Source organism: Falco biarmicus, chromosome 10 (assembly GCF_023638135.1).
Source record: "Falco biarmicus isolate bFalBia1 chromosome 10, bFalBia1.pri, whole genome shotgun sequence".
Taxonomy (NCBI): domain Eukaryota; kingdom Metazoa; phylum Chordata; class Aves; order Falconiformes; family Falconidae; genus Falco; species Falco biarmicus.
Window position 1 is genome coordinate 14,934,580 of NC_079297.1, and position 22,625 is coordinate 14,957,204.

The 22,625-nt window shown below is 62.0% G+C and overlaps 1 protein-coding gene across 4 annotated transcripts; it reads left to right on the plus strand.

The window, feature by feature from the left end:
- The first annotated feature begins 4,835 nt into the window (after positions 1 to 4,835).
- On the plus strand, positions 4,836 to 22,048 carry RGS19 (regulator of G protein signaling 19). 4 transcript variants are annotated; one of them, XM_056353414.1, is made up of 7 exons: positions 13,942 to 14,103; positions 16,100 to 16,194; positions 16,822 to 16,964; positions 17,140 to 17,276; positions 19,339 to 19,413; positions 20,474 to 20,708; positions 21,522 to 22,048. In XM_056353414.1, exons 4-7 carry the CDS (start codon positions 17,176 to 17,178, stop codon positions 21,708 to 21,710), a joined length of 600 nt encoding a protein of 199 aa, XP_056209389.1. In that variant the 5' UTR covers positions 13,942 to 14,103; positions 16,100 to 16,194; positions 16,822 to 16,964; positions 17,140 to 17,175; the 3' UTR covers positions 21,711 to 22,048. The 4 variants fall into 4 exon arrangements, with proteins under 4 accessions (XP_056209390.1, XP_056209389.1, XP_056209388.1 ...); XM_056353415.1 differs by lacking the exons at positions 13,942 to 14,103; positions 16,100 to 16,194 and adding an exon at positions 4,836 to 4,994; XM_056353413.1 differs by lacking the exon at positions 16,100 to 16,194.
- The last annotated feature ends 577 nt before the right edge of the window (positions 22,049 to 22,625 follow it).

Below are 22,625 nucleotides of genomic sequence, written 5' to 3' on the forward strand. Positions count from 1 at the left end.
CCCTCTGATGCAAAGTATTTTTTGCTATAGACACTTGACTTCTCAAACCTTCCCCTCAAATACACTTTTTCTGTCTCTGTCATCTACATCACCTTCCCCCTGCAGCCAAAGAGCAGAGACTTTCCACTAGTTCTCCAACATACCTGCAGGAGCTGTTCCACCTGCGTGTGGACTTTTGTACAGAGACCAGACCAAACTGTGCCTGTTTTTACAGATGGAAGTTCTCCAGAGTGTCTTTCAACTCCTCCTACATTTTAAAAAGTCAGAGATGCTTTTGAACTATCACAGCATAGGTTGGAACAGACTGGATTTGATCCAACCTTTTTCACTGTCCGTCTTGTGGTCAAGGAAAGGGCACAGTGGTCCAGATCTCCTCTGCCTTCCTTGATTTCAACCAAAAGTAACCAGAAGAGTCCAGCCACCTCACTTTTGTCCTTATTGTCACCAGTTCCAACTTCTGACATCCTTCATAACAACTGTTCAGCCGTTTCTCAAACAGTGATGAGAGTTTGAGAGAAAGTCTGTACGTCACTGAGAGGCTCAGATGAAAACTGCGGTGGGAATATGGGTTAGTGCCCCCAAGGCCCTGTCAGCCTGTACCGCCTGGCAGCAGAGCAGATAATTTGCAGTGATTCTTTCAAGGAGGACATCTCTACAATGCCAGTGGCAGCCTTTGGGGCTGCAGTGCCTGCACCGCTCCTAGTCCCATCCTCGAACACCAGCATCCTTTTGGCTAAGACTTCTGCTAAGCTCCTTCTCCCTGCCTGCCCCCTCCCAGCTTGGCACTGAAAAGCAAACAAACAGCTCTGGGAGCTGCAGAATCTGCCGAGTCTGGCTTTCAGCAGGCTGGCGTCTCCTGGGGGACTGACCTGGGTGCCTGAGAGGGCACAAACTCTGCCTGAAGCTTTTCCCACAGTTAGGGCATGAATCAAATGTCAGATCTGTGTGGATTCTCTGGTGTCTAATAAGGTCTGACAGCATGTGTTGGTCTTTCTCACAGTTGCAGCCCAGGCAGAGTCATTCTCAACCTAGCTGTTTGCAAATGTAGGAACTGAGCTTTATACCTCTCTCAGTTTTCGATAAAACTGTCCAAAGGGGTAATAAGTTTTTAAAGAGAAGAATTTGGAAGAATATGAGTACGCTGATATACAATGTGATTACATAAGCTCTGTTACATTAAGAAATCAAACTAATCCACCCTTTTCCCCCTAAATGTGATAGAATTTATAGTTGTGTTGCTCCTGGTAGTGCAGAATTCCCTTTTAAACTTTGCTGTACAACCTGCAGAGAGCCACACTCCAGAACTTTAAGTCGTTGCTTTATCTTCAAGCTTGAGTACAGGAGAGACGATTTTGACACTTCAGGCCCCTGTGGGAAAAACATGGCCCCAGCCAGAATGACTCTTAAGTCAGCATGGGAGCAGTCACGGGGACTTAGCTACGTGATAGCTAATGTATGGAGTAGTATGTGAAATGTGGCTCTGACATTCCCTGGGCAGCTCTGGGGCCTTAAAAGAATAAAAAAGGCTGTAAAGGGTACCCAGGTATTCATCAAAAGGGAATAAATTAGGTGTGATGGGACTGCACAGCTTAAACCAGGTATTCAGCAAAGACAGCTCTGTGACTAGGACACACAGGGTGGATTTACACCCTGGAGCAGGGCTGGTCCCCAGGGCAGCTCTGCCTCCTGCACCTGCATGTGCCAGGTCTTTGAACACACCACCTGTGAGGTGGCATCTCCTCCTGTCCTTGGGCTGCCCTCAGGAGACAGGAGCTACATATTCAGGGACAGGATGAACGCGGCCTTTACCATCTGGGCCCTGACAAGCGCTTTCTGTGGGGTGACAGCGAGGAGCCGCTTCTCCTGTAACTCCCACTTGGGCTGTAGTAGCTCAAGCCCCATTGCCTCCGCAGAGCTCCCAGTCCCAGGTGCATCTCTTTTGGTCACTCCAGTCAAACTACACTCTGCTGCTTGGAAAGCTTTCAAAGGCCCAGGTAGGTGGTGGGAGGAAGAGGCTTTTTTACAGGAAAACATCTCCGCAGCCTTCACACAGCCAGTTTCATGACCTGCCAGCCTCTCAAGGAGCACGCAAGCTGGAAACACCCTGGGAGGGATCAGCCCACGCTGCCACTCCAGGGAGGCCGGTGCTGGCGTGCTCTGGAGGTGGGCATCGTGCAACCGGTGATGGGATTTTGTCATCAGATGGTCCCTTGCAGGCCCATTGGGAGCCTGGCTCTATCATAGTCCTGACACAGCCTGACTCCTCTCAGACACTCATCCAGAGGCTTCCTGCTCCCTAGCGTCCCGCCTGGAGTTATTGGAGTTCTTGAGGAGGAAAACAAGCTTTGCGGGTGCTGCTTTGTGCCATGCTCCCCGCTCCCCGCTGCCCGCGCTCTCCAGGCAGTGGCCACCTCCGCCCATCAGAAAATTAGCCAGAATACCCACCGAAAGCCCGGCTCTCCACTTTCGGGGTGCGCACTCTCCCTTCGGAGAAACCTATCGTGTCCCAAACAGACGCAGCACCAGCACCTCCCAGGATGGTGCCCCAGCTGCTCAAGCGCCCCCGGGCTGCAGCTGCTGTGCCACACGCGGGGTGTCTGCACCCTTTGCCCGGCCGACCCGCACAGTGCCCTCCTCCCCGCGGGCCGGGGATGCCCGGGGGCGCGGGGGTGCCCGGGGGGCCGGGGGTGCCCGGGGTCCGGGGGTGCCCAGGGTCCGGGGGTGCCCAGCCGGGCCGGGGTGCCGGGAGGCCGGGAGTGCCCGGGGGTGCCGTGAGGCCGGGGGTGCGCAGGGGTGCCCGGGGGGCCGTGGGTACCCAGCCGGGCCGTGGGCGCCGGGCCGGGCCCCCGCCGAGGCGCTGCCGGCGGAGTCGGGCGGCACCTGCGGGCGGGCCCCGCTACTGCAGCTGGGGGCGCGGGGCCGGGACCCGCCGGGGCGGGGGAGGCGGCGGGGGGTGCGTGGCAGCTGCGGGAGCGGCACAGGGCGGGGGGCGTCCCCGTGTCCCCCCGCTCTGCCACCCGCTGCCAGCACCCAGCGCAGAGCCGGCCGGAGCGCGGCTGGACGCTGCGACCCGCCGGGGGTCGCGCCCCCGCCCGCCCCCGCAGCCCCGGCTGGCGCTGGGGCCAGCAGGTCCCCAAAGGCCACGGCGGCCCGGAGCGGGGTCCTGGCTGACACCGGAGCGTCTGCAACTGCTAGAAGCGATGCGTCCCCCGCCCTGCTGCGTGTGTATCTAAAGAGGAGGCGCCTGGGCCGAGCTGTGGCACTGGGAGCACTGGGAGCTGCTGAGCCTGGCTGTTCACCCAGCACTACTTCGCAGGTGGTTTGGGAGCTCCAAACATTTTCTCCCAATCCACACTTTTCAAAAAACTGCCTTCTTTTAAACCACTTAGGCTTCTTCCACTACCCGGAGGGACAGACTAGCTGGAGAATCACAAGGACTCACAAGCCAAAATGTTCACGGGGATTTCTAAAAATCCCAGACACACTACAGAGCGGTTCCTGGAGGTGTGGGAGCCCTTACAGGCACTTGTGAGCTTCCAGTTAAATGAAGCGCTAAGGCCAACCCAGGGCCGGTGGCCCGGGCACACGGCAGGAGGGAGCAGGCTGGCAGCACGGTTCCACACCGGTGCTCCTCCTCAGATTAGGAATAGTTGCAATGGGAGGAAGGCTCCTGCTCCAGCCGCAGAGGTCCTTGGGCCGGCCATCCCTGGGCAAGCGCTCCGTAGCTCCCACCGGAGTGAGCTGGTGGGGTAAAAAGAAGAAAATCCGGAGTATGGGCAGAGCAGGGAGGCGCAGTGGGTGCCATGCAGTCTGCACACAGGGGCTGGGGGGCTCAGGCTGGAGGTGGGGGGCTAAGGCTGGAGGTGAGAGGCTCAGGCGGGAGGTGGGGGGCTCAGGCTGGAGGTGCTGCTCACAGGGGCAGGGGTCGCGTTGGTGTCAGCAGCGGAGCAGTCACGTGTAGGGGCCTATTTTAACCGCCTTCCCCACGCAGCAGAGTGCACGTCTCGAGGATTGAAATAGACCGTGGTTTGATCATTGTCTCTCCCAGGGAAATGGTTTTTAATGAGGTTTTAAATAATAAAGTGGGATAATTTCCCTGGCTGGCAAGATCATGAAATTTTTATGCCTCCTTTCTCTCCCAAAGTTTTATCAACCTTTATTTTTAGTGATGCATAATCCCCCTTTTAAGGAAAAAAAAAAAAAAAAAAGCAGAGAAACCACTGATTTAGGGAAAGCTGCTCCTGGGCAGGGAATCTCAGCTGGAAAGCGGCCCCGGGGGCAGCGCCTGGGCAGCCCAGCCCCACGCCCTGGGGTGGGTGAGGACCCCCCAGGGACAGAGGGGACCTCCAGCGCCGGTGCAGGGTGCCAGTACTGGGTGCATACGGCTGGTGCAAGGTGCCAGTAGCGGGTACTGAGTGCAGGTGTGGGGTGCCAGTATTGGGTACAAAGTGGTGATACTGGATGTTGGTGCAGGGTGCCGGTGCTGGGTGCATGGTGCCGGCGCACAGCGCTGGTGCAGGGTGCAGTACTGGGTGCATTGCTGGTAGTGGGTGCCAGTACTGGGCGCATGGTGCTGGTGCAGGGTGCAGTACTGGGAGCACGGTGCTGGTGCAGGGTATAGCACTGGGTGCAAAGTGCTGGTAGTGGGTGCCAGTACTGGGCGCATGGCGCTGGCGCAGGGTGCCAGCACTGGGAGCACGGTGCTGGTGCAGGGTGCGGGTACTGGGTGCCCATGCTGGGCGCCGGGTGTGTGTGTGCGTGTGTGTGTGTGTTTTGACGTGAGGAAGTGCCAAAGCTGCAATTGCTTTAGGAAGTCAATCGCAGGGGCCGGGGGACGCGTGCGCAGTGCAGCCGCGCCGCTCCGCTCCGCTCCCGCTGCCGCTCCCTCTCCCCCGGTGCCCAGCCCGGAGGCAGCGCAGAGGCGGCGGCCGGGGGCGGCGGGGCGGGGGCAGCGGACGGCGCTGCACGGCGGCGGCGGCGCGGATGCCCGGCCCGTGAGTACCCGGCGCCCCGGCCCGGGGCCGCCGCCGCCCGCGGGATGCCGGGGGGACACGCACGGGCCCATCGCCCCCTCCCCGCCCGGTGCCCAGCCCAGCCTCCCTCCCCGCTCCCCCGGGCGGACCCCGCTCTGCACGCTCCCCACCACCACCTTTGCACGCTCCCCTCTGCATGCGCCCCCGGCCCCGGGCATCCTCCCTTTCGCACGCTGCCCGCCCCCCCCCCCCCCCCCCGCCCCCCCCCGCCACGCACAGAGCACCGCGGAGCGCCGGGGATTGATGGAGCGGGCTCTGTCCGTGCGTCCGTGCGTCCGGCCGCCGCCTGGCACCAGCCCCCGTGTGCGAGGGCTGGGGGGAGCGGGGGGAGGGCAGCGGGATGCTCCGTGGGGACCCGGCGGCGGGGCGGGGGAACCCCGAGCGCCGAGCAGGGAGGGGGACCTCCCCAGCGCATCACCCCGGGGGAGGGCAGGGCTCCTGCGAGGAGGAGGAGGATGGAGGGGGAAGGAGGGGGCACCCTCCAGCTGCAGGGCCGGCTGCACTGGGGCTTGCCCAGCCCTGGGGGGGAGCTTGCAGGGAGGATCTCCCCCCCCCCCCGCCCCGGAGGCCTCCCCTGCCCAGGGCTGCCCCTGCTCTCCCTTCACCCACAGGTGGGTACCAGGGCAGCGCTGAGCATCCAGGCACCGGCTGGGGCAGGCAGGCTCACTCCCCGTGCCCCCCATGCAGGGGGTGCCATGCCTCGATGCGGGGAGCAGGAGCGATCGGGAGCCCTGACCTGGCCGGGGCAGCGGGGAGCAGTGGGTCTGGGGGGAGTTGGCTGAGGTCAGGGACACCGTGGGCTCCGGTCCCCGATGGGTCTCCAGCAGCAGCTTGGCCAAAGGGTTGGGTGGTGGGACCTGGCTCGGTGGTGTCCGGGACACAGCTGTCCCCCGTAGGGGCTGACATCCAACTGTCACCCAACACAAGCCCATCACGTGGGCAGCGTCGCAGGATGCCGCGACTTGGCCGAGAGATGGATTGGGCCAGACGCAGCCGCCGGAGCTGCTCCGCGTGTGGATCATTGTGCATCCCCAGGCATGGAGAGGTTCCCCTGGGAAGCTCCCTCTCCCCGCCGCTTCCATGAGGCTGCTCTGGCGCAGATCCATGGCCTTATTTAAGAAACTAAACAAAAAGTGTTAACTGAGTGGGAGGGATTTCCCCGCTTCAAGGGGAGTTCATTCCCCTCTGGATGCGTCTCCACCATCCCCGTCGATAGAGACGCTCGTCCCGTGTCATGCTGGATGAGTGGAGCCCATGGCGTTTGCTGGCCTGGTGGATATAGTTTTCTTTGGGAAAACGGGTTACCCCAGTGGGCACATATTTCAGAATATCTCCCAAGGGAGAGCTCCACATCAGATTTCCCTACAAGGATTTTAGCTCCTCTGCGTCAGCCCTTCCCCACAAATGACTCAAGCCGCTAATCAAAATACAGTCGTGTTCTTCAGCAATTAAACAAACTCCACCTCATAAGATTATAGTGGAGAAACAGAAATTTAGTGACATGAATATACCTCAATCAGGGTGCGGGTGCCCATTTTGATATTGTTATTAAAAAAAAGGAGGAACCGAAGGCAGATAATCAGATCATGCAATTCAAACCCAGAGAGGGTAAGGGGGAAAAATACCTTGGCAGAGTAATTAATGCTGAGTCTGCCCAACGTGCGGGAGCAGTGCGTCTCTGCTGCCTCCTGAAGCGCATCCTCTCCCATCTTTGCTTATCTTTGGTTGTAGTCTCACTTTTAGGCTGGACTTGGGCTACAGCATCTGAAGTTTCAACTGGGCTTGTGCAAAGGGGGCAGGTGAGCTCCGTGCTCTGGGCTCTTCTTCCCTGTGAGCAACAGGTCTGGAGTAGCAAAGCAGCTGCGGTGTTGCTCCTCGATCTCTGCAGAGCATGAGCTCAAGCTGCTGTGACTTTCCTCTTTTTTTCCAAATTTTTATCCAGTGGATAAAATTATTTTGGAAAGTCAGCCCAAGAGGAGGCAAGAGCCATGCTTGTGAGCCATCCCACAGGGTGCCCTGCCTTTCCCTTCCAGCTCCTCCTGCTCTTCGGGCCGGTTTCTTGCACCAACCCCCAGGCCATGCCTGAGCACCCCAAAAGTAGAGCAGCCACGGCAGAGCGAGGCCAGCAGGCATCGCCACCTTTGTGCCGCTGTGCCACGCGCTTCTCGGGGTTCGGCACTTCGGGCTCTTGCCTGGAATAACAGCGGCTTCCGGGTGCCCACGGCCTTCGCCGAGACTTCCTATTACTCAGTTCCTTATTTGTCTCTGCACATCTCTCCCTGCATTTCCATTACAAAAGCTGTTGAGGGGTGTATCTAAAGCTGGTTGTTTATATACATTGTTTCATAACACCTCGTAATTTGAGGGGAAGAGAAGATACTGGCCATTATAACCACTTATTTTAGTCCCCCGGTGTGTAACAACATGGTTTTCGCCCCTGGGGAGGACGGGATGGGGGAAGAGTGTCTAACATCTTCCGTGGCATAAGAGGGGAAGAAACTGAACTCACTGGCTCACAAGGGCTCCAGCAACCCCGTCGCAGAGCAGGAGCTGCTCTGCCATGGCCATCACTGCCCCTGTCCCGGCCAGCTCAGGGAACGGACATCCCACCCCACAGGCATCTCTCTTTTCATACCATCCTGCACCAGCACCACACGAGTCTCCTCCAGCTTGTTTCCATCAGTGCTGGGCTCGCTCAGCCCATTACTTTCCCCAGATGCTTCACCATGGGTTCACCTCATGCAGCACAGGGAGGGTGACCTGCAGAAAGTCCCAAATTCTTACCGTGGCTGTGCGACGGTAGCATTGAGCCACAGCGCTGTTTGCGGCAGGTAACTCCATCGTCTGGCTCTCCCCGAGTTTCAGGACACCCATAACTTTTTGTAGGAATCAAACATCTTAAATCCAGCTGTGCATGCTCTGCAGGAGCTGCCGGCCCGCTGCTGAGCTGGGGCCGTGCCAGCCCCCGAGCTGTGGGGTGAGTCCCCTGCACAGCCCCCCAGCCTGCCCAGGTGCTGCCAGGGACCTGGGGACACGGGAACCGGTGGGTGGCTTTGGGGTAAAACTATGGTGAAATCAAAATCCTGGCTTTTGCTGGATCCAGAACACCGTGTAAAACAAGGCAGCAACCCCTGAGTTTTGATCAACCCTTCTGCGAAAGCATGCTCTGGGAGCACGGAGAATTACTTTATTTCTGTTATTTTTGGCTGGGAATCCACTGGGTTCCTTCTTCGGAGGGGACGGGTGACATAGACCTGCCATGTGTGTCTTCTCCCCTCCCCAGGCTCCCCTGGGGTGGGCACGGAGGTTGATGCCCCAGCCCACCACACCAGCTCCTCCAGGTCCGTGGGACCTCGGCCATCCTGGATGAGTTTACCAGGAGAGGCAGGGAGCGTTCTGCTGCTCACTCGCCCTGCAAAACCTCCTGCCTTTGGCCATTTCATGGAAACAGAGATTTACTGGGGGGAGGGTGGAGCAGCAGCAGCAATAAAAACAACCACAAGGTCCTTTGGGGTTCAGCTTTAACATTTGTCTTAAGACATGGAAAAAAGGGGGTTTCCTGACAGCAGGAAAATGTACGGTAGAGTTTTATAACAAGCCACCCTTCCAGTTCTCTAACCGCTTGGAAACAGCCTCAGTTGACCTTCTGAGGGCTCTTTGTGAAGACTGCTGGGTCTGGGGGCCCAGCTTTGCCATGCTCCAGCCTTGCTTGTCAGCACTTGCCCATGCCAGAGGCAGAAATGCCACGGAGGCTCTAGGGCAGCAACAGGACGGGCACAGGGGAAGCGGAGCCCCCGATGTCCCCACACGTGGCCGTGGCTCTGGGTGCAGGGACAGGCTGTGGGTGCACTGGCAGCCCGCTCCCACAACTGGGGTTGCTGCTAGTTCAGTGTAGGGGGTCAGGCAGCCAGCAAAGGGTTTGGGGTTAAGGGTTTGGGGTTTTTGATTGCTCCCCCTCCTGCAGGCACGAACCCAACCGGGGCTTAAGCAGTTTCCTCCGACAGAAGGCAAATGCCCAAGCAGCATTTCAGTGCAAAGGGCAGGAGAAGAGCAAACAGGTACATATTGGCATTAGCAGGCAGGAACCCCGGAAAAGGAAGGGAAAGCTTCAGGCTAGCCTTGAAAAGCAAAATCCCCAAGGAAAGATGCTGCCTGTGAGCCTGGTGTGAGTTTCACCACGAGGAGAAAGTTCACAAAGGGGATTTGGGAACAGGGAGATGTATTGCCGTGACAGCAGTGGCAGGCGAGCTCCTGTGTCCTCTGACGGTACAGCCAAGCCCTGCAGCATCCCGGGGGCTCGGTGAAGGGCATCGCCGTGGCCTGTCACACGGGGGATCTCAGTGAGATCCCCAGCGAGGGCCGCTGCTGCGATCTGAGCCCAGAGTGCTTGTGATGGGCATCCCCCATGGCCAGGCTCCTGCTGCCCCGGCCGCCTCCCACAGCCCTGTCTGGCAGCTGGAGCGGGATGCAGCAGCTGCCTGGCACTGCCCTGGGGTCGGGGGCCACCGCTGGCACAGGGGCCACTCAGGGTGACAGGGCTTCCTTCCTCCCCGCGCTGCCAGCTCCTCCCCAGGGGTGGCCGAGCTGAATCTTGCCGTCCTTCTTCCCCTTTGGTCGGTTTTTAAATAACTGGCGCGGCCAGTCTTGGAGGACACGAGTTGCTCACAGAGCTCCCTGTCCCTTGTCCCAGCTGCGGCAGGGCAGAGCATCGCTACTGCCCTGGCGCCGGTGAGGGTGCTGTGACTGCAGCACAGGGATCACCTATGTCCCTTGGGGTGCTCCAGAGCTGGGACAGGACATCAGGTCACCAAATCCCCCTTGCCCCGGGTATTCGCCTGCAGGACAGTCTCCTGGGGGACGCCTTCTGCAGTCCCTCACTGTTTCGACACAGGACGAAACTCTGATGTGGGATGAAGTTTTACTGGTACAAGCAAAAGCTCAGCTCTGCAAGCTCTGGCCCAGGGACCTGTGGTGGCACTGGCTCTGGGGCCAGGGAGAACATCCCACCCAGCCCTGGATGCTCACCAGCAAGGTGTGACATCTGCCTGAAGCCAGACCTCAAAAGGCATCCATCAGGGCTGGCAGCGTGCAGGCAGCGGGGCCCACAGGTGAATAAACCACAGTGGGCAAATGTCCCCAGGGTGCAGCATTTGTGGGGTGGGCCCCCTTGTCCCCAGCCGTGGTGCTGGTGTAGCCCTGGCCCGGCCGGTCCCGCCGCTGGTTGAGCCGGCTGCCAGGCTCAGCCCTGCCCTGCCCACATCAATGGGTGCGGGGCCAGCCCTTGGGCAGGGAGCGTGGCTGGGGAGCAGGGCCAGACCTGTCCCTGGCGTGGCCGGACCCACCGCCTGCCCATGCTGGCGCAGGCTCCCAGACCTCCCTGTGCCCGGCCAGCGGCTCCCGTGCTGGCGTGGGTCTCCGGATGCAGCCGGTGGGGTGTGGGCTCGTGCCGGGGCTGAGGAGAAAATCGCATCTTGGCTGCGGCAGGGAGTGCTCGAAGCCGCGGTAAGTGATCCCTCTGATCCAGTGTTTCCCTGTGATGCAGGATCTCTCCTTTTCATCCCAGTCCCGGGTTGATTCTCTGCCTGGTGCCTCGTTTCCTCAGAAGGGGCAATTCTTTGTCTTCTTATCCTCGGTCCTCCTAGCATCCCCATCCACCAAATTACCACTAACACCCCCTCTTCTGCCCTGTGCTCCCTGGGGGGACACAGTGCTGCCCTCATTGGCATGTGCTGGGATGGGGACAAGCAGGTCCTGGGCTGGCAGGACACTGTGGACCAGGAGCACCCTGCCACCTGGCTCAGCTCCCACCTGGGCCACGCCAGTGCCGTATCCCACCCTTTCCTCTTCCCTTCCATCAGCCACCAGGCTCCGTCCGTGCGGTTTAGCCCCTACTGAGTATTGATTACTGTGATCTTTCTTCTCCTTTCACATGGATCATTACCAAATGCTTAACAGGAGTCTGCCTTAACAACGCCGCAATACCTCTACTAACAGAAACGTAATTGTCAGGGCTTGCCTTATTAAATCCCCCAGCTGATTGTCGCGGGTGCTATTTTTATGCTGTGAAATAATTAACTCTGTTTCAGTGCAAGAGCCAGGGCCGGAGGGGTGGGTGCCAGCCACACTGTGCCCGTTGTGCTGCCTGGCAGCCCGTGGTGGCCATGCCGGGACAGTCACGGGTCCACTCGCTTCTTGGCAGCAGCTGCTGGAGTGGTTCTTGTGGTCCTTCTGTGAGAGTTTGCGGTGGGATTTGGTTTGGAGGATGCTTGGCATAGAAATATACCCCGGCTATGGGCGAGGTGATGGGCAGGGAGCAGAGGAGGTGGCTGGTCTGGAAAAGGACCCCAGCATTGTCCTCATCGCGGCGGGAGAGGTGCCCATGGGGCTGTCAGCCCTTGTGGTGCGAAGGACCAGGGAGGTGTTGGGACACGCTGCAGCATCTCCCAGTTCCCATTGCCAGGACCAGCCTTTCCAGTCTCAGGGGATGGCAGAAAAATCACTGCCAGGCAGAGGAGTTCCCCCAAAGGCATCCGCTCGCCGCCACCGCCGCCTCCTCTGCCACATGCGTGAGCACATCTGCCGGTGTTAGCAGCAGCAGGTGCTGGGCAGGGCAGCGGGGACGCAGCCGGGATGCAGCCACGTGGGCATCGCCACCCTCTCGTCCCGGTGGGACGTGGGGAACCCAACCTGTCCGGTGGCTGGGATGGCTGGCACCTCTGTGCCGGTAGCATCGGGGTCAGCCTAGTCCTGTCCTGGCACAGCTGGGGGGCTCAGCCTCACCTCTTCAGTCTTTTTTAATAGATTGCTAAAGGGAGCGGCGGGGGGAAAAGCCAGGTCTAAAAATAGCACCTAAAACTTCCTGTGCCTGGCAGGTGGCTGGGGCAGGCGGCGGGGGCGGTGGCAGCTGTGGGGCTCGGCGGTGGCGGCGGCTGCCCACGGAGTAACCCCGGCAGAGGGGGGCCCGGGGGTGCTGGCACCCCGTCATCCCCCCGGTGCCGGCGGGGTCAGCCTGCGTCTTGTTGCACTCAGTGGCTGGTTTCAGCCAAATTTGGCAGAGGCCGGAGGTGCTGGGTCCTTCCTGGGGGAAAGGCAGGGAGGAGGCGGGGAAGCTGCAGGCTGGGCTGAACCCTTATTAGACACTGGAGAATCCAGCAGCGGTGTGCAGGCGGCCAGGCGCTGCTTGCATTGATCCAGCGTGGCCGGTCTTGCAGGTGATGGGCATCTTGCAGCTCCCCTGAGGCACGGCGAGGGGCCAGATGTGGCGCCGCTCCCCTCCAAGGCGTCACTGGCACGTGTCAGGGGTCACCCGTGCCAGCAGCTTGGCCGGGGACGGTGTCTCTGCCGGCACCACAGGAGGCTGGTGCATCGCCCCCGCTGAGCAATCCCCGCCGGGGTCGGCGGTGAGCAGCACATCTGCCCTCCTGGTTTTGACCCACAAAATAGGCAGGGAAGGTCTCTCCCGGGCTGGAGGGCTCGTACCGTGGCTGAGGAATAAAAATATCCTCAAAGCCAGGGGGTGCCCCGAGGCTGGCAAGCCGGGGGTGCTGGGCACCCCGTGGGAGCGTGGCCGCATCCTGGCAGCCTCTAGCCCTTGGAGCTGGCCCTGCCTGGCAGTGGCAAAGGGAATCCTAGAAAAACACTTGGGAAGTGAATGCGGTTCAGGTGACCAGAGGTACGGAGCCCCGCTGAGTGCCTGTGAGGACAGCAGCGACGGCGCGGTGGGTGCCGGCAGGAAAAGGAGCCGCTGAAGTGGAGGGTGACTTCTGGGGGGGGTTGCTCCAGACGGGGCGGGGTTGGGGATGGTGACAGTGTTGGTTGTTGGGTGCCGGGCTGTGCCATGTTGGGAAGAGAGGAGATAACAGCTCGGTGTCCCCGGGGAAGGGAGGGAAGTGGCTGAGCCGAGCAGGGCACTGGGCCAGGCTGATAACGGGCACATGCCACAGCCGGGCGCCTGGCCCACCCCTGTGGCCCCAGGGGAGTGTGCAGGGGGTGCCGGCATCCCTCCTCCCTCTTTCTCCCCTTTTCTCCCCTTTTCCACCTGCAGTGAGCCCGTGTGAGTGAGAGGGCAGCCGCCAGCAGAGACCACAAACTGGTGTTGGTGGCTGGGGTGGTGCCAGGCTGGAGCCCCCTGCACCCGCAGTGGTGCCGAGGGCAAATTTAATCAAGGGAACGGAGGTTGGGCATCTGATTTCTCTTTCTCTCTTCTTTTTTTTTTCCCCTGAAGAGGAAAAAAACCAAACAACTTCGTGAGTCACTCTTGGCCAAGGAAGCTGGGCTTCACTCTACACGGCAGGCAGGCTGGCACATCCCCGCGTGGCAGGGACGGTGCCGGGAGGCACCGCGGGAGGCTCTGACTCAGCCCACCCTCGGGCACCGGCCCCTTCCCTCGCTGCCGGCATCCTCGCCCCGTGGGCAGCGCCGGAGCCCCCAGGATGTCTGGGGTACAGCGTGGCGGAAAGCACCGGCACTTTGAAGCGGTGTCAGCTGAGTGCCAGCATCCAGCCCATGCCCACCCTGGGGACAGCCCGTGTCCACCCTGGGGATGTATTCTGCCCATCGCTCCTCGGCAAAGCCGCTTCCCTGGCCATGGGTTGTCCCAGGGATGCCCGGGAGGTCTCTGAGATGCCCAGCTGCAGCCAGCGCCGTGGTTGGTGCCATTCCTGGCCGGGGAGCCCCGGCTCAGCTGCCATCATGTCTGCGGCGGCCGCTGGCTCCGTCTGAGGGGTGGGAAGGGGCAGGACCACCGGGCTGCGCTGCCAGCTGGACTCGCTCTGCCCTGCTCCTGCCCCGCCGGGGTGGCCAGCCCTGCGGCGGAGCGGTCAGGAGAGCCAGGCCCTGCCGGGGCTTTCCCAAAAAAGGCCTGAACTCTTCGGTTGAGTTTGCCACTTCCCTTACCACTCCCTTTCCTGTGAGAGGATGTGTACAGCCGCTTTTCTTTTCTCTTTCTCTCTTCTTTTCTCTCCCGTCACCCTGCCCTCAGAGCCGGCAGTTCCGGTGATGCCGCGCACCCCCTGAGCCGGCCGGGGTCACCCTGGCCGGCTCCCGCCGCCGCATGATGGCCAGGCTACAGGTACGGACGGGCCACCGGCAACTCCTGCCGGGCCCTGCGTCCCCCCACCCACAGCACAGGGCCGGCTGGGCACCTCGGGGGCTCGGGGCAGGCTGTGCTGGGGGTGCCCCCGCACCAGGGTGGGCGCTGGTTTGTGCCCTACTTGGCAGAGGCAGGGGTGGCTGGAGGGGGGTGCCATGTGGCTCAGGGCATCGTCCCCAGCTGGGGCACTTGGGGAAGGTGGGGTGCGTGTGGAGGGGCGTCATCCCCACAGCTGGTGTTTGACATCACCTTGGTTTTGCCTGCGTGGGCGCCCTGATGCTATGGCTCCCACTGCATGGGGAGTCCCCTCTCTATCTGGGGGGAGGATGGGGCAGTGCCATGCTCAGTGGGGACATCACAGGCACGTGAGCTGGCCTGACCTGGGGACACCCAGCATGTGGGGAGTCCCAGGCCAGGTACTGCAGCCATCAGGCAAAGGCTCACGGGGGGGCTCAGGGAGCTCACAGTATTTGGGCGAGGGTGGCTTTTGGGGCGTCTTTTCTCTCTGCTGGGGAAACGTCCCCTTTCTGTCATCCTTCCTCTTTTCACGGCCTTGCGTGCGCGCCCTCACCTTCCCTCCGGCACTTGTAGGCTCTGCTGCCTGCTGGCACTTCCTTATCCGCCGGCCCTGGCTGCAGTTCCCAGCCCCAGGGCAGCCAGAAGCAGCCCCACGGCACATGACCCCCGCTGGCGTGGTGGGATGGGGTGCTAAGGGGTGCACGTGGCTGGGAAACGGGCTCTGAGCATCCAGAGCGTGATGGCATTGCCCTTGGGTGCCGATCCGGAGTGGGCTGGCGTTGCCTTTGCGTGCCAGTCGGCCGCACACCAGCATTGCCCTTCAGTGCTGGGGCTGGGGGGCCCTTTGCAGCCCCTCACCCCCCTTCTCCTCCCTGTCTCCCTTGGTGCAGCCCACACAGCCGAGATAGCCCTAGGTGGGTGCCACAGCACCCGGGATGGGCAACAAGCTGATCCTGCCTCCTGGCCGGGTGCTGAGTGCACCCAGTGGGCACGGGGAAGGGGTGCTCCTGGCTGGGGGTGCTGCTGTGTCCCGCTGCCTCTCTGAGGTGTTTGGCTGAGCTGCTTGCGAGTCTGCTCTGGCCAAGGTCAAGCACCAGCCGCAGGAGCGAAGTGCCTGGGGGTCCCCCGGAGCAATGCCACACACTGTCCCCGCGCTGTCCCTCAGCCACCCCCCATCCACCTGCTCCCGTCGCTGCCTTTGCTTCGGGCTGGGCTGGGAGGCTGCAAGCTTTTCCCAGCTTTCAGGTTTTCCTCCTGCTCGCCCCATTCCCACAGCCTCGTCACCGGTTGCTGTAATTAGCGCTGGAGCCCCGCTGGGAGCCGTGCCCGGAGCCCGGCTCCCCCCGCCCCACTGTGAGGCTGCAGCCCCCCAGCAGCTCCGGCACGGTGGGGCTCGGGGCTCAGCACTGGGATGTCGCCGTGGGTGGGCAGGGGGAAGAGTGGGCACCGGGAGGGGAGGACGGACGGGGGAAGCAAAGGAAAGGGAAAAAAGCCGGGGGTTAAATGGGCCTGAGGGCGGTGGGTGGGAGAGGGATTGGAGCCTGCTGCTGAGGCGGGTGACAAGGTCACAGCCATCCTGCCAGCATCGGGGCTATAAATAGGGACAATTGGGAGCGAAATGCAAGCTCTCTCCTTTTTCGTTCCTGTGGGAGTGATGGGAGCCAGCCGGAGGTTTGCAAGGGCCCAGGCAAGGAGCTCACAGAAGGCGCTGCTGGGCGATGGCCGTGCCGGGGCTGGAGGGCTGCACCCACAGGTGTGGCCATGGGCTCACGGGGGGCTCTGGGGACAGCCTTGTCCCCAGCTGGGACCTGCACCCTGGCTCTGTCCCCCTTGCTGAGTCCACAGCAGGACTCAGACCTGAGGTGTTGAGACCTGGGGCAGCTGGAGACAGGGATGCTGGGGCTGAGGTGGCCGGGGGCTGTCCCTGCCTGCTGCCCCCTGCTCCTGTTCCTTCCAGCAGGGGAATGACCGTGATTGCTGCCCATTGCCCTCAGCCGGGGACAGGGAGGCAGAGCCGGCCGTGACCACATCCTTACCCCTACCTGTGCGGAGGTGGGTGCTGAGCCCTGGCACCACTCCTGCCCAGGAGCATCCCTGCTGCGTGCTGGGCCAATGGTGCAGGCAGGGACAGATGGGGACAGACAGGCCTGTGGGCGCAGGGGGACCGTTCTGCAGCAGCGGTGCAGAGCACTGGGCTCAGCCAACACTTGGCACAGGGTGAGTTTTGGTTTGGTGCCGGGAGCTGTGAGAACTCCCCACCCTGTTTCCTTCCACTCACATGATGCCGTGGAGCGACTCCGACTTCCCCATCCCTGGCCGGAACGCGCCAGGGGGGTCTGGTCGCACTTCCTCACAGCGCAGGGCATGGCCAGGGGCATGCCAAGCTGGTGCTGAGTCCCTGCCCGGGCCTGCTGCGCCTGCAGGGCTCAAGCACCACTTGCCAAAGTGTGGGAGGGGGTCCCGGGCAAAGCGTGGGGCTGGCAGAGCATCTGCCACCCTGTTTCCCCTCCTCCTTTCCTTCTCACTTCCTTTTCTTGCACGCTTTCTGCCTGCCTGCCATGCCCCAGCTTGCCACCTGCAAAGGGCTTTTCCCAGCGTGGAGCAGCCCCCCAGAGCCTCTCAAAGCTGGAGGGTCCCGCTGCAAAGGTAACGCGGTGCCACCCCTGTCCCTCCCCACAGGCTCCATCGAGGAGGCGGCGGGGACGTTAGCTGGGGGGTCTCGGCGGCACGGCTCACCCACGGGCTGGGAGGAGCAGAGAGCAGCAGAAGAGCCCCCAAAGCACGACCCAACCCCGTCCACCGTGTATGAGGCTGGGACGCAGGTGAGGTGGTGACCATCTCAGGACGGGCTGGTGGCCGGGGCAGAAAGCGGGGACCCAAACTAAATCACCTCCAGTCGTGGCGCTGGGGTCTCTCGGTTACCTCCGGGTGCTTGCAGATGGTGGGGGATAAGCACCGGCAGCTCGTTCACCCGCGCCCTGCCCTCCTGCCTTTCAGTACGCAGGACCCGCGTCCGCAGAGACACCCCTTCCGATGTCCCGGCATGAGACTTCTCCGACAACGGTGCAACCCACCAGCAACCACCGCCCCAACGCCTGCTGCTTCTGCTGGTGCTGCTGCTGCAGTTGCTCATGGTACGTCCCACCGCCCGCCCCAGCCCGAGGCTCCCGCAGGGCCATGAGCGTCACCCACCCACCGCATCGTATGATATTTGGGGGTCCATGGGAGCATCCAGGGGGGATGCAAGGGTTGCCCACGTGTTGCTGGTCCCCTGTGCTGTGTGCAGTGCCAAGCGCTTGGACACAGCTGCTGCCTGAACAGGCACCCAGGTTGGAGGGAGTGGGGGTCCCGCAGCAGCCCCCAGCCCTGAGGGCTCCCTTTGGTGCAGCCTGTGGCACAGGCAGTAGGATGGCAGCTGGGGTAGAGCCGGGTCCGCTCACTGGGCTGAGCCTCTGAGCTGCTTGTGTGCTTGCGTTGGGGCAGGAGTTGAGAGCAAAATGGGTGTCGTGGTTGGAAAGGGTGTAAATGGTGTTTTGGAGCGGATGGGCATCAGTGGTGCTGTGGCGTGGTGCTCTGCCCCCATGGAGCCTGGTGAGCCCGAGCTGAGCCTCAGTGCACCATGACTCCTGCCCATCGGCCAGATCTTTTAAAATATGTAGAGAAGGCAGCGGCACCGGGAAGCCCCCTCTGGCACTGCACCAGTGGCTCTCCTGGGCTGGATGTCCCCGCTGGGCTGCGTGGGGGGAGCTGCTTTCATGCGGCTGGAGAGTCCTGCCCGAGGTGGATGGCCGCCCTCCATGGGAGCCCTCCCGGGCAGCTCTGCCTTGGAGCTGCAGGTGCAGAGTCCAGCCCCGGCCTCCCAGCACTGCCCAAAGCCAAGGATGTAACCAGCCGTTTGCCTGCGGCTGCACCTCCTGTCCTCTCTGAGGATCCCCAGCTCCTTTGTCTCTGGATAGCCCAGATTTTGGACAGGCCATCTGCTCTGCTGCATCCTCAGCATCTGCCCGCTCTGAGATTGCTGGTGCCTTTGGGCTTTGCAGCAGCTTTGGGCTTTACGGGCACTGAGAGCACCAAGCTTGGAGCGGAGCCCCACAGCGCGGCCCCAGCACCGATGCCAGCCCCAGGCAAACCCCCACTGTGCCCCTGGGGCCCCGTCTCGCCTGATCCCATCTCGTTTCCTCACATTTTCAAGGCAGCGAGGACAGCAAGCAGCTCCCTTCACAGCCTGCCCTGATCAGCTCCCTCCTGGCCACCACCCCAGGCTGGGTGGCATTTGGCTGTGGGCAGGGTGACCCTTCCCCGTGTCCCTCCTCCATTGCCGCAAGAGCCCGTGAGCAGAGATGGGGCAGCAATCCCCGCTGTACCCCGCTCCCGGAGCAAGCAGTGACCCATGCCAGCCGTGCTGGGGCTCAGGCGTGCCAGGGACGTGCCCGCAGCTTTGCCCACCCCGGCCGCCCCTGCCGCTGGGGCAGGAGTTTGCACACTGAATCTTGTGCGGGTGGCGAGGGATGGTGTCGCAAGCAGGAAGGGCTGTGGGTGGCACCGGGCGCCGAAATTCAGGGGCTCGAGGGAAGTTGGCTGGAGGCTGCTCTCCCCTTGTGCCACCAGCACCCCTGGGGCAAGGGACGGGGCGGGGACAGGGGACACTGGCACCTTCATCCCACGCCCTGCCTCCAGGCTGGAGCAGTGCTGGGGTGTCCCGGGGGTGCAGGGTCCATCTCTTTGCCTTCCTCCATCTAACGCAGCCACCGGCCTCCTGAGCGAGCTGGAGCTATCACTGGCTGGAGCCCGTGATAACGAGACACGGGGGCTGAGCACACCACGGTGCTGAGCCCCCATGGCCACAGCCACCCCCATTTATTTATGAATTGGTGTTTATTCATGGTGGTTCACAGTGGTGGTGCCCTGTGGCCGCTCCAGCAGGACCCTGGCACATGTGCCAGGCGGTGGAGGGGGGCCAGGCTGCGCCTGTGCCCAACCGCAGGAAACACCCGAAACACCCTCGCACAGTGACAGCCAAATTGCACAAGGGAGCCGGGGTGCTGCCGGGGCGGGCAGGGTGCTGGGGAGCAGACGGGTGTGGGATGTGCTGGTGCCCACGGAAGAGATTCGGTAGCCAGGACCAGTCGGGGAGTCCAGGTGGGGGTCTGGGGGGTGTCCCCAGCGCCCCTGACTACCTTTCCATCTCCCCGTTAGGAACGAGGACCGGGAGCAAGCATGGAGGGCATCCCGGGAGACCAAACTGGAGACCATCCCAAACTGTGAAGCGTGGTGAGGGCAGGGGCGGTACTGCAGGGGCAGAGGTGGGGAAGCGGCATGGCACAGCATGGCATGGCATGGTCCCTGCTGCCACCCTCCATGGCACCCAGCCCTCCATCATGCCCGCTGGTGCACACACGGGGAGCAGGATCAGGGCACCCGGACTCCGGGCGGGGGGTTCCTGGTTCCCACCAAGAAACAGGGAGCCTGGAGCCACAGGCTGCAGCCCCTTTCTGGGGCCCTTGCAAAGGGAAACTGAGGCACACAAGAACCTCAGCATCTTTCAGGCCACATCCCAAGGGCAGAGCCTCATCCTGCCCTTTACACCCATGGCCAAGAGCACCTCACAGCCGCAGGGAGAGGATGGGATGGGTTGTTCTGCAGGCTCAGCACTGCAAAAGAAGCAGAGGCAGCAGCAATGTAAATGTACTGTATATCTACACTCGGGGAGGAGCGGAGCAGGCAGGCACCCTGCTCCAGGGGTGCTCTGTACTGAGCACCCGGTCCTCAGGGGATGAGCATGAGCCCTCACACGCAGCCCAGCTGTGTGTGCTCTGTTCAGCACCTGGCACAGCAGGGTTAGGGGGCAGATGTGCTAATTAGCTACTGATAATGACTGCTCCTGCCCTGCTTTAGCAGGTAATAAGTATTTGCTGGGGAGCAGCCTCCCTCCCTCCCTCTCTCCTGCAGCTGTGAGGGATGACGGGCTGATGTCAGTCTCTCCTCAGCCGGCTGGGAGCTGCTGCTCTGCAAGGGCTTTTGTTCCCTTCTGGGTACCAAAATACGTCTCAGCTTGGGAAACGCAGCTGCAAGCAAGCCCCCGCTCCAGCCCGGCCGAGCGGAGCCGGGATGGACCCCACGAGCGACCTCCAAAAGCCTCCGTGATAAAGCGGAGCCCCAGCAGGAGCAGCCTCGGCGTGAGCAGGGGGGATGCGTGCGGGCACGGTCCCCCTGGGATGGGAGCAGGGATGAGCACGGCCGAGCCATGCGGGGAGGGACCGAGCCGGGAGCCCGCAGCCCTCCCGGGCCAGCCGTAACGCTGTCCCCTTGCCTTCCCCGCCGGGACGGGCAGCGCCAAGCCCACGCCGGAGGAGGTGCGGGGCTGGGCACAGTCCTTCGACAAGCTGATGAAGAGCCCGGCGGGTCGCAACGTCTTCCGGGAGTTCTTGCGGACTGAGTACAGCGAGGAGAACATGCTCTTCTGGCTGGCGTGCGAGGAGCTCAAAACCGAGTGCAACAAGCACACCATCGACGAGAAGGCCAGGATGATCTACGAGGACTACATCTCCATCCTCTCGCCCAAGGAGGTAGGGGGCAGAGCCTTTAGGCGGCTAAAATGGGGCTGGGATGGGGGTGTCCTTGGGAGAGGGCTCCGTCCCAGCTGCCGCCACAGCCCTGCGGCCGTTAGGGGACAGGGTGGGTGGTCGGGGATGAGCTTGGCAGGTAATGGGTTTGCTTTGTGGTTGTGCACCGCGGTGGGGAGGGCACCCCCGGCCCCCCAGAAGCCCTGGGCCACAGCCGGCAGCGGGACCGTGGGCCAGGTTGTGCTGCAGGACCAAAACCTCACGAGGGCACCAGTGGGCCGAGGAGACACAGACTGGGCTGGGTTGGAAAAGACCTGGGAGATCGTCCAGTCCAACCGTTAACCCAGCACTGCCCAGCCCACCACTAACCCATGTCCCCAAGTGCCACATCTACATGTTTTTTAAACCCCCCCAGGGGTGGTGACTCCGCCAGGTCCCTGGGCAGCCTGTTCCAGCGCTCGGCCACCCTTTCGGTGAAGAAATTTGTCCTAATATCCAACCTGAACCTCCCCTGGTGCAATCCGAGGCCGTTTCCTCTTGTCCCTTCACTGGGAGAAGAGACCGACCAGCTCACAGTATCCCCAGGGTGGGGGCAGCCCAGCCCCCCTCCTGTGCCCAGCAAGGGGATGTGGGGAGGACCTGGAGTGGGGTGCCAACACCCCGGGGCAGAGCACACCGTGGTCTCCCCATGTCTGGCCCGCGGTGCCACACCGATACCCCGTTTTCCCGTTAGAGCTTGCGCAGGGGTGGGTGCCAGGGCTGGGGGCTTGTCATTGGGGGTCCCTCAACCCCCCCGTTTCTCTCCCTGCTGCCCAGGTGAGCCTGGACTCGCGGGTGCGGGAGGTCATCAACCGGAAGATGCAGGAGCCGTCCTCGCACACCTTCGACGATGCTCAGCTCCAGATCTACACGCTCATGCACAGAGACTCCTACCCTCGCTTCCTGAACTCTGCCATATACAAATCGCTGCTCCAGAGCGTCTCCCACTCCTCCTCGGAGTCCTAAGGGTGCCCGCCAGCTGTGGGGATGCCGGTGGGGACATGGTGGCCAGGGAGGGCTTGGTGTCGCCTCCCTTCCAGTGCCCTCCCTGCCAGCCCCCCCACCCAGTTTTTAGCTTTTTACCTATGAACCATCACCCCGGTTTCTGGACCACCCTCCAGGACTGTCCCTGGGGCTGGTGCCACTGCGGCAGCACAGCCCGGGCCGGCTCGTACTACTGAACCCCAGCCCCGTCCCCGCCGCTGGCCGGAGCGAGCCGGGGGAGCGCGCGGGAGAGCGCCCGGGGCCTGGCTCCCCCTGCACCCCGTTTTGAAGAGGTCACTTTATCCCATCTCTGCCACACCTGGGGACACGACCTGTCCCCGTTTCCCACCTGAGACCCAGTTGGGGACTGGGTTGGGGTTTTTTTGGGGTGGGGGAAGGTCGATTGTTGTTGGGTTTTTTTGTTGGTTGGTTGTTGGTTTGTTTTTTTTTTTACTCTATTTTAAATGCTTTTTTTGTTGGCTTTTATTGGGGGACTCGAGGGGTGGGAGGGGGGGTTTGACAAGCGTCTCTGTACATATAAAAACTTGTCAAGTTTACATCGCTCCGCCTGTTTGAAGCAGCCCAGGGGGCAGGGCACAGCGCTGCAGCCTGTTTGCATTCCCAGTGGATCTGGGGGGCAGCCCCCCCCCCAGGGCCTCAGGAGGGGCCCGTGGGGCCACCAGAATGTGCTCAGAGGGTGGGAGCAGGTACCCTACAGCTGCCTCCTCCATCAGCCCCCATCGCACGTGCCCACCCTGAGACACCACATGCTGGTCACCCCAAAGCAGCTGCATCCTCAGTTCACAGACCTCAGGGAAGGGGAAAACACACGTGCAGGTATTTATTATTCCCCCCCCCCCCCCCCCCCCCCCGCAGAGACGCACAGGCACTGGGACC

Excerpts from the sequence above, each read along its gene's own strand:
- RGS19 (XM_056353415.1), top strand. The coding sequence starts at position 17,176 with ATGTCCCGGCATGAGACTTCTCCGACAACGGTGCAACCCACCAGCAAC. Across the intron at positions 17,277-19,338 it reads TGCTGCTGCAGTTGCTCATG|GAACGAGGACCGGGAGCAAG; the intron begins GTACGTCCCACC and ends TCTCCCCGTTAG. Across the intron at positions 19,414-20,473 it reads ATCCCAAACTGTGAAGCGTG|CGCCAAGCCCACGCCGGAGG; the intron begins GTGAGGGCAGGG and ends CGGGACGGGCAG.